Source organism: Nicotiana sylvestris, chromosome 8 (genome assembly GCF_000393655.2).
Source record: "Nicotiana sylvestris chromosome 8, ASM39365v2, whole genome shotgun sequence".
NCBI classification, from domain to species: Eukaryota; Viridiplantae; Streptophyta; class Magnoliopsida; order Solanales; family Solanaceae; genus Nicotiana; species Nicotiana sylvestris.
Genome location: NC_091064.1, coordinates 75,317,860 through 75,328,896, shown reverse-complemented (window position 1 = coordinate 75,328,896; position 11,037 = coordinate 75,317,860). Strand labels below are relative to the sequence as shown.

At 42.3% G+C, this 11,037-nt stretch overlaps 1 protein-coding gene across 1 annotated transcript; it reads left to right on the top strand.

Annotated features, from left to right (window-relative positions):
- Nucleotides 1–410: 410 nt before the first annotated feature.
- LOC138875221 (uncharacterized) lies at nucleotides 411–926 on the top strand. Its single transcript, XM_070154045.1, has one exon. It carries the CDS (start codon nucleotides 411–413, stop codon nucleotides 924–926), a length of 516 nt encoding a protein of 171 aa, XP_070010146.1.
- Nucleotides 927–11,037: the final 10,111 nt, after the last annotated feature.

Genomic DNA, 11,037 nt, shown 5'->3' with positions numbered 1-11,037 from the left:
TAGAACAGTATGCTTAGTTGTATATCAAACAAATAGTCAGGTTGCATGGCACTCCAGTCTCAATCGTTTCAGATCGAGGGGCTCAGTTCACGACCAACTTTTGGAAGAAATTTTAGCAAGGTTTGGGTACGCAGGTAAACCTTAGCACAACTTTTCATCCACAAACCGATGGGCAAGCAGAGCGGACTATTCAGACGCTTGAAGACATGTTGTGTGCCTGTACTATTGATTTCAAGTATAGGTGGGATAACCATTTGCCACTCATAGAATTTGCTTACAACAATAGCTTCCATGCTAGTATCCAGATGGCACCATTCGAGGCACTATATGGTAGGAGATGCAGGTCTCCCATTGGGTGGTTCGAGGTTGGAGAAGCAGAATTGATAGGGCCGGACCTCGTGCATCAGGCCATGGAGAACGTCAAGATTATTAAGGAGAGGTTGAAAACTACTCAGAGTCGCCAAAAGTCGTATTCGGACATTCGCCGCAGAGATTTAGAGTTCAAAGAAGATGATTGGGTATTTTTGAAAGTTTCCCCCATGAAGGGCATTATACGATTTGGGAAGAACGGGAAATTAAGTCTGAGGTATGTCGGACTGTATAGAATCATTCAGAGGATTGGTCAGGTGGCATACAAGCTCGAGCTGCCACTCGAGATGTCGTTGGTACATCTGGTCTTCCATATGTCTATGCTGAAGAAGGTAGTGGGAGATCTGTCCACTATTGTGCCAGTTGAAACTATTAAGGTTAATAAAGAACTATCTTATGAAGAAATTCCAGTTGCCATTCTTGATAGGCAAGTCCGAAAACTGAGAAATAAGGAAATTGCCTCCGTAAAAGTGTTATGGCAGAACCAACAGGTTGAGGAAGCCACTTGGGAAGCCGAGGAAGAAATGAGAAAGAAGTACCCACATTGGTTTGAATAGTCATGTAATAGCTTATATGCATTTGGTTCCTATGAATTCTTATCTTTTGATTTGATCAATGTTAAACAATTCCATTTTTATTACATGTGTTGCCTATGTGGCCATGGTTGGTGTTGTACAAGTTATATTATGTCTATGAAACATGTATATGCTATTAGGATATGTATTTGAGGCCCTTTGACAGGTGGATAGGTCTAGTTAAAAAGGATACTCTGGCGAAATTTTTCAGAAATTTAAAGAGTTAGCCAAATTCGGGGCTGTTGATATATTTCATGATGTGAACAAGCCGAAGTTACATAAGGATGGATAGTGAATCATTTTAGGAGGAATGATCCTTAGTGGGGGAGAATGTAAAGCCCCAGAAAATTTTGCTAAGTAATCTAAGATTTTCTGGTGCCAAGATAGGCTAATTATTTTATATTTTGTGCAAGTGAGGGTTCATGATATAATGGATATCAATTAGATAAGTTAGTAAGTGTATAAGTCATATTATAAGTAGTTTGGGGTCTAAGGAGAGGCCTAAGTCTAAGCCAAGTTGGAAAAATTTAATAATAGGCTAAAGTTGTAAATGAATGCGCACAAGACCTCACTTTGGACAATCATATATCTAGTTATATAAATATTTGAGTGATGAAAACATATCAAATTAAAGTCCTTTGCGTTTAGTTCCCAACGCAACAAACCGTTCGTCATTTGGAGGTGTATGCAGAAAGTTATGACCATTTTACTGAACATGCGTCACCAGCGCGCCCAGGAGCGCGGCCGCGGCAAACCGCGGCAAACCAAGGTTTTTCTGCCTGTAAACCGCAACAGATCATGGAAGACCGCAGGGGAACGCGGTGGAACATGTAAAATGTCTAAAATACCCCTGGTCAGTGTAAAAACCGAAGGGGTATTACATTTCCTTCATTTCTTTATCATTCAAGCTCGAATTTTGGGATTTTCTTCACCCTCTGAAGACCTCCTACCCCTCCCATCTTCAAGGTAAGCAATCTTCATTAACTTGGTGTAAAATTCCATTATTCATACACTAGTATTGATGAAATCTACTCATAAAACACATAGATCTTCAAGAAATTCCTTCAAGAACTCAAAGGAGGGTTTTGCAAGATTTCTTCAAAAAGGTAATCCTACCCCCCTTAGACTTACATATATGAATTTATTATGGGTATATGAGTGTGAATTAAGTATTGGGACTCTTGGTGTGGTGATTAGAAGCCATAAGTTCCTAATATAAATACATAGTCATTGTAGAGATTGGAAGGTGATTATTTGATGGAATTTTGTTGGTTGGGTGAAGATGGGTTGTCACACATATGTTGTTGGAAGTTATAAATTGGTTAGGAATGATGGTGGAATGAATTGTTGGTTAATGGTGATCGTTGGGTGAACCAATACTATAGTTATGGGTTGTAAAGATCTATACCTACAAGGTATTTGATGATATGCCTAAATGGCATAAGTTACAGAATTTATTATTAATATATTGGCCCTATTGAATGTTGTATTATAGATTGAGGTTGCTTAAGTGTATTGGATCATTGTAGTATCACTAAGGGCGAATTTTAGGTATGTATGGATAACTTTAACCTTTGTAAAGTTACCTTGTTTGGTGTACGAGTAATTGGTATGTGTTATTTATGTGGACCATTTGTGAATTCTTGTGATTAATATGCCTTGAACGTTGTTGGCTATGTTTTCTGATATAATGGTGTAAGTAAATGGAAACAAGCCAAGTGTGTGTGTGTGAAGGTGCTTATGTGGTAATAGCTATGTAACAAATGATGGAAAGAAATCGTAATTGATGCAATTGAAACAACTGTGGTAATATCATACGTGACTTGTCGCGGAAATTATCGTTGTGACTTAAATTTTATACAGACTGTTTCATATAATGGATATGGTATTGATGTCTATGAAAACTCTTTGTTAATTGTTGTGTTTTCGTGTGAAATGTAATTGTCCGGTGGGATCAGGTTGCGCGCCGCAACACGAAGTTATAAGGTGTGGGTTGTGGTGATAAGGGTGGCCGAGGTAATAAGGGTAGAAAAGTGATCAAAATCACTATTGAAATGAAAATATGTGAAAGTTGTGAAACCATTGATGTGATGAAATAATGTTGAAGGGGAAAAGGAGAGATTTTGGAACTTGTTTGGCTTTGGTTGTTCCTTTCATGTGCATTGTGTTGTTGATTCTATTACTGCTTGTTACCTGTGTATTTCTTGATTTTATTTGGGGTAAAGTTTGTTCATACATGCCAGTACAATTCAAATGTACTGACGTCCCTTTTGTCGGGGCGCTACATTCGTGTTATGATTGTAGGTGGTTCTATAGCAGGTAGTCCAGTCCACCGACAGTAGAACTCCTTCACTTTTCGTCAGCTGTATTGGTGAGCCCCTTTTTCCTCTCGGGGCCCTGCGTGGCTCATGCCGCTTTTCCTCCTGAAAATCTTATTTTGGTATTTGCATAAGGTATAGCCAGAGCCTTGTTACCGGCAAGTGTTGCAACACTCTTTTGTATCCCTAGAGGCTCCGTTGACGTTTGTGTGTGTTATATATGGGTATTGGATAGGTCAATGGACCATGTTGTAACCTTGTACTCTTGCTTTCTTCTACACTATAACTTGTATGGAACCTTGGAAGTTTAACCACGTTTTAAATGTTGTGATATAAAATGAAATAAGATGCTGAATGTACTATCCTTCCTAGTTTAAATAAAGGTAAGCATGGCTTCCTTATTCCTATCGGGTTGGGTAGATAGCGGTTGATAAGGCTTGTTCAGTTGGGTTCACTCGGCTGAGCGCCGGTCGCGAGTCCCAAAGTTGGGGCATGCCAGAGGTCTTACAGTTTTTTCATGCCATTGAGGTCTTACAACTTTTTTCATGTCGTTGAGGTCTTGCAGGTTTTTCATGTCGTTGAGGTCTTACAGCTTTCCTCATGACGTTGAGGTCTTACAGCTTTCCTCATGATGTTGAGATCTTACACGTTTTTCTTGTCGTTGAGGTCTTATAGGTTTTTCACGCCGTTGAGGTCTTACAGATTTTGTTGCTATGTTTAATAGACCTTGCTGGACTGAGTTTGCCCGCTCAGGGTCTTATGGCCTCGGGTTTTTAAGTTAGTGGCGACTGACGACTGTCTCCGAGTCATCGAGTTTTCTTATGTTCTAAGGCCATTACTCGTGAGCTCGGAATTGCCTTGTTGAGGCCTAATGAGCATGGAGTTCTGACCCTTGATGCCATACGTTTCTCTTTCGAGCTTTTGACGTCAGTCTCCGAGTACTTAGGATACCCTGGTTGCTGGAGATGCTTGGCAATTTCCGCGTTGCCTTTCCTGAAGGTTTTATGATTTCGGAGTTTCGACCCGGAGGTCATCTGAGTGTTAAATTGCTGATGTCAGTCCCCGAGTGTTCGAGACGTTTCCGGCGGAGGAATTGTCACCTTAGCTTGCGAAGGTGCTTTTGATAAAAGATATTCTTTGATTTTTGGTACAATAGTACACGTATTTGCTGATGGGATCTTGGCTATATGGACACGGTTCATTTGACCGTTTGGCTCGGTACATTACTTTCCTACAGGGACCCCGTTTGGCATTTCACGACTTTTCCGAGCGGGTGGCTTCCTGGGGAATGTCCCCCATCGTTCAAAGTTGAGTACAAATGAAGTTTTGAGCATTTGTTGAGTTTCCCTTAGGTAGCCCGCAGACGTCGCCTCGTTAAAAATCTTGCCGGTAAAAACCCTTCTTTTGGGGCAAAAACTCGGTTGAAGGAAAAGAGTGCAACAGGGGCTTTTAGAGCCTTAAGGTCTTTAGGCAGGGTTAGCATTCTGACCACTCCGATCGAGTGCCTGCATAAGTGTTAGTCCTAAATTCGAAACAAAAAGGGAGATGGTCATACCTTGAAGTGAGATATGCTGGCGACGCCTTGAGATTGATTTGCTACAATTGTGAGGGCTGATTTGTTTCAATTGCCCGAGGTGAAGACAAGGTATGGTCCTTTACTTCGTTTTGGCAATGTCGATCCAGGGTGAGGCCCGATTCACCCTTTGGTTTATTCGTGGGTGGAGGTACGAGCATTGGTATCATATCATGTATTGCGAACATTTCCTTTGCCGCATGTTGTTCCCCATAGATAGTTTTAATTCCATCCCTTGCTGGAAATTTCATCATCTGGTGAAGGGTGGACGGTACCGCTATCATGCAGTGTATCCACGGCCGCACGAATAAGGTGTTATACTTCATGTCTCCTTCGATGACATGGAATTTAGCATCTTGGGTCGTGCCGACCACGGTGACCAGAAGGATGATTTCTCCTTTCGTTGTTTCACTTTACATGTTGAATCCGTTGAGGACACAAGTGTCGGGAATGATTTGGTTGAGCAATTCGAGCTGCTCTATCACCCTCGACCTGACGATATTAGCCAAGCTACCTAGATCCACTAGTTGAAAAGAATTCACAAGGAAGGAGATTACCAATGCGTTGAGGTTGAGATAATGCCTCGGTGTCTTCTTCGCTGAATGTGAGGGCGTCCTTGGGAATATATCCCGGGGTATGCTTTTCTCTGGTGATGGATATTTTAGTTCTTCTCATTACGGGTTCCTGCGGGGCATGCCCTCCCCCCCCCATGATCATATGGATGACATGTTGTGGCTCATTTGCCTCATTCTTCTTGGTTGCCTCCCTTTCCCGGAACTAATTTCTGGCTCGATCGCTAAGGAATTCCCGGAGATGTCCTTTGTGAGGAAGTCGAGCTACCTCTTCTCGCAACTGATGAAAATCCTCGGTCCTGTGGCCGTGCGTGTTGGGAAATTCGCATACCAAGTTGTAATTCCTTTGCGAAGGATCTGACTGTATAGTTTGGGCCACTTCGTGTCTTTGATTATACTGATGGTGAACACGATGTCCGACACATCAACGTTGAAGTTGTATTCCGACAAGTGGGCTGCACCCGTTGTCACTACGTTCTGATCGAACCTAGCTCTATTGATAAGACCTCGAGGATCTTGTCCTCAATCCACTGTCCGATCATTGCGAGGTAGGTTGCGCCTCGGGCCGTTCCTCCTATCTTTGAGGTATGGATAATACCTTTATTTTTTTGGTTTTGGTTCCTTTGCCAGAAGACTGCTCGGATATACAGAGCCCGAATGGGCTCCCAGCTGGTCATTCTCGGCCCAGATCTTCGACTGGTATCGATTATGGACATCTGACCATGTCACAGCTGGGTACTCGATCAGGTTCTATTTCAGCTGTTTTGAAGCCACCGAGATTCATTCGTTTAGACCTTGGGTGAAGGCCTGCATTGCCCAGTCATCGGAGACTGGCCATAGCTCCATCTGTTCCATTTGAAAGTGAGACAAGAATTCCCGCAACATCTCGTTCTCCCTTTTATTGATTTTGAAAATGTCGGGCCTCCTTGTCGCTACTTTGATGGCACCAGCATGTGCCTTTAGGAAGGAGTCTGCTAGCATGGCGAATGAATCTATGGAGTTAGGAGCCAAGTTGTGATACCACATCATGGCTCCCTTCGAGAGTTTTTCCCCTAATTTTTTCAGCAATACTGAGTTGATCTCGTCATTCTTTATATCGTTGCGTTTTACCGCATAGGTGTAGGCTATATCGTGTTCATTAGGGTCAGTGGTCCCGCTGTACTTAGGGATTTCCGGCATTCTGAACTTCTTTGGAATGGGCTTCTGGGCCACTTCCTCGGGGAACGGCCTTTGTATGAACTTCTTCAAATCCATGCCCTCAAGGCTCCGGGATTTGGCCGACCCTAAAGTTGTAGGTCTCGACCTTCCTGTCGTTGGCTGCTATAATTTTCTCGCCCGATTCGATCCTTTTGCTGAGATCCTCAAGCATTTTTACTATGGCCGGGTCGGCTATCGATCCGTTATTGCTCGATCTCTCGGGTACTTGTTCGACTGGGGGAGCTATTTCCAGCGCTACTATGCTGGGAGTCTTTAGATGCCTTCGCAACTGAGCGATAGCCAACTGTTGTGCCTGCAACATTTCAAAAATAACATGAAGGCTAACTTCCTGTTCTTCCTGGGATGGGGTTTTTTGGGCTTCCTGTGCGTCCTGCGAATCCGCGTCCGCTGAAATCGGTCCAGGCACTTTATCAGGATTCTACGGTGGCGCGCCGATGGCTGGAATAACCACACCATTTTCCCCATGGTTTTCGCGATTGTCATTCTCGACTCTGTTTGCTGAGCTGGACATTTTGTCCTGAAAACAAAAGATCTTGGACAAAAAAAAAATTGTGAAAGATGACTTGCGTTGTGTAATGAAACCAACAAGAAAATAATCACTATTATTTTTAGCCCCACGGTGGGTGCCAAACTATTTACCGTGAAAATGGTAACAATAATTAAATTTATAAATGGGATTCTAAAAATACACGATCTACTTTTATGCTAGTTGTTAGAGCAGTGGATGCTAGATATGTGAAGTTTAACGACGAAGTTCAAGCTAAAACAGGGCAGTTATCAAACCGAGGGGCTTGATATTCGAGATTTGGATTGATCGATGAAAGGCCTCAAGGTCGATGCCTGGGCTCAAGCTCGAGCTATTAGGGGTAGACGGAAAGGGAATAACAGTTAAAATATGATTAAAGAAGGTTCTTTATGGCCAATATCAAGCAATAAATAAAGAACAAGTATGAAAACAATAAACGGACAGAGTAGCCTCGAGCGAGTAAGTGAGAGACAAAAGAGAGCGAGTTATTATTGACCTTGTGTAGAGTGGTTGGACTAACCGCAGCCCTTTACAAAGTGGTGAGGATTTCTTTTATATAGGAGCGGAATCGTGTATTAATTGTAAAAGTATCGAGATGGGATAGCTAGACGTGATGCCTCGATACAGGCTCTGGGTAGTCCGGCTCTGTCAGACTTAGCAGTGTGCCTTGGGAATTCCCCGTTTTGCTCTAGCCTCGATCTTCGACTTTCTTTGAGTCGGGCCTCGACGAGCCCCGATGAAGGGAACTCGGTCGCAACTCCACGTCCTTGGGGTCTCGAGACATTCTTCTGAAGTGACTTGATAGCAAGAAATTATGCCCTTTGATTTCGCTGCATACAACACTATTCTGGATTCTCATGCTAAGACCCCGACATTGGCTATGCCGAGCTTTCTTAGGGTTGAGTGGAGATGTTCCCTAGATTAGGGTCCGAGTAGAGTGATTTCATATTTGAAGTCTCAACAGATAATTGATAAAGGATGTCTATCATATTTGGCCTTTGTGAGGGATGTTAGTGATGATGTTCCTACCATCGATTCTATTTCGATAGTGAGACACTTCCCAAATATGTTTCCTGTGGGCCTGTTGGGCATGCCATGCAATAGGGATATTGTTTTTGTATTGATCTGGTGTCAATCACTCAATCTATCCCTATTCCACCATATTGAATGGCACCTGCAGAGTTAAAAGAATCAAAACAACTTCACAAGCTACTTGATAAAGGAGTAATTAGGCCTAGTGTGTCACCTTGGGGCACGCCGGTTCTATTTGTGAATGATAAGGATGGTACTATTCAAATGTGTATTGATTATAAGAAGTTGAAAAAAATTACAATTAAGAACAAGTACCCACTACCGCACATTGATGACTTATTTGATCAGTTTCAGGGTGCTAGAGTATTTTCCAAGATTGATTTGGTATCTAGGCATCACCAATTGAATATTAATGATTCTAATATTTTAAAGACGTTATTCAGGACCCGCTATGGTCTTTACGAGTTTCGAGTTATGTCATTTGCCCTGACCAATGCCGTAACATCCTTTATGCACCTGATGAATAGTGTGTTCTAGCAGTATCTTGATTCTTTCATCATAGTATTAATTGATGATATATTGGTGTACTCACACATCCAGGAGAATCACGAGCAACATCTGAGTATTATACTCCAGACATGGAGGGAGAAGAAGTTATCTGCTTAATTCTCTAAGTGTGAGTTTTGGTTGGATTTGATGGTGTTCTTGGGCCACGTGGTCTCAAGTAGGGGGGCGGGGCATCAAGGTAGATCTGAAGAATATTGAGGCAGTTCAGAGTTGGCCCAAACCGTTATCAACTACTGAAATTCAGAGTTTTCTTAGTTTGACAGGTTATTATCGCCGTTTTGTACATAGCTTACCGCCTGTTGCTGCACCTTTTACTAGATTGACCAAAAAGGGTGCCTTATTCATGTCGTCTGATGAGTGTGAGAAGAGCTTTCAGAAGTACTATGTCACACCCTAATATCAGGGAGCACGACTGGCGCTAAGCCGAGTGAACCCAGTCGAACAAGCCTACGTTACATCAACCTCTCACCATAACTCATGCATGATTATCAACACATATTTAGATCTTAACTTTCATATATTCACATTTGGCTCAATGGCCTAAAATCATTCTCATAATGGGTAGATAGCTTCATAATTAACTATAAACATAATTATATGACAAAAACTCAAATCTTAAATACATAACCCATAGTGTACATGGAGCTTCTAAGACAATGAATACCTAAGTGCATAAAGCAAACTAGGCTAAAATGCCCACTGAAACTATAGCGGGGCTCACCATAATCTGCTGAGGAGAAGGTGTACTGCTATCACTCACCAATACCACATGTTGTGGAACTACCTACATCCATTTAAAAGATGTAGCGCCCCCTGCTAAAAGGGACGTGAATACATGTGGAATAGTAGTCACATGTATGGCCAACAGAACAACATATAAAATCATGGTATCTCAAATAAAAGGTACACGAAGTACATCAAGAACTACGAAACATTCCATAGATTAAAATTTTGAGTTTTATTATACTTGTATCATTCTTAACTCGGGCCTCAAAAAAGCAGAGAAATGTTGAAGTGACGTCCAAGCCCGTGGTCGCAATGCCACATCCACGCAAGCCCTCGGTCACCGAGCCGACCTCGTCCGCTTGGAAGGACACAACCTTGGCCAGCCTTTTAGGATCAACTAAACCTTATGAACTATAGGTGGAACGCATGGTGTAATGTAATAGAAACAACATGTACAAACAAGGCCAATGAAAGTTGCTCCTATTGCCTGCGTTGACAATTGCAACTCAATAGACCGTCCATATTCCTTTCTTATTTTACACCTATATATTTCTGTTTACAATGAAAATGGTAACAACAATTAAATGGGTAAATGGGATTCTAAAAATACGTGATCTATTCCTGAGCTAGTTGTTAGAGCAGTTAATGCTAATAATATGGAGTTTAATGATGAAATGTAAGCTAAAACAAGATAGTAATCGAACCGAAGGGCCTGCTGCTCGGATGTAGGTCTGGTCGATGGAGGACCTCAGGGTTGATGTCAGGGTCGAGTTCGGGCTATCGTGGATAATCGGGAATGGGATAACAAATAAGTATATAATAAAACAAGGCTCTTCATGGCCAATACAGAGCTATATAATGAAGAGGAAGTAAGAGAACGATAGATATAAGGTGGCCTCGGGCAAGTGAAAACAAGTAAGTTAGAAAGAAAAGAGAGAGAGAGAGAGATATTATTGAACTCGTGGAGAAAATGGAGTAACATCAGCCGACCATACAAATTAATGGGGATCCTCTTTATATTCAAGGTAAATCCATTATGATACAAAACGCGTTAACCATAAAGGTATGGAGATAGGACGGCTAGACGTGACATCTTGAAAATAGGCCCCAGATAGACCAACCATGTCAGGTTAAGTCGCGTGCCTTGGGAACTCCCCTCTCACCTACCGTAGCTTGCTGTATTTGTCAGAATGCGATATCCTTCGGACCTATATATATATCGAGCCTCGAGGATGAGTCTCGACCTTGGCCTCATGCTTCGAGGGGCGTGACCGCGAGATGGTTTCATGACGGGGGAATCAGGCCCCCAGATTTGCCGTGTACATTTAGTCTCCGCGTTTCTTATAATGAAGGCGACAAGAAATAATAAGAAATAGTTCTAAACCCCTGCTTCCTCTGGTGACTTTGAGAATGGATACAAGGTATTAAGGCGCATTACGTGCACCGTTCATGCAGATTTCAGCATCCACTGCGGCGGTTGGCTTCCTTCAATATACCCATGATGCTTTTATAAATACTCGTCTCTTCTTCTCCAGGTCCCATCTTATGTTCAAAAACCCTT

Coding starts and splice junctions, on each gene's coding strand:
- LOC138875221 (XM_070154045.1), top strand. CDS start 411: ATGGAGAACGTCAAGATTATTAAGGAGAGGTTGAAAACTACTCAGAGT.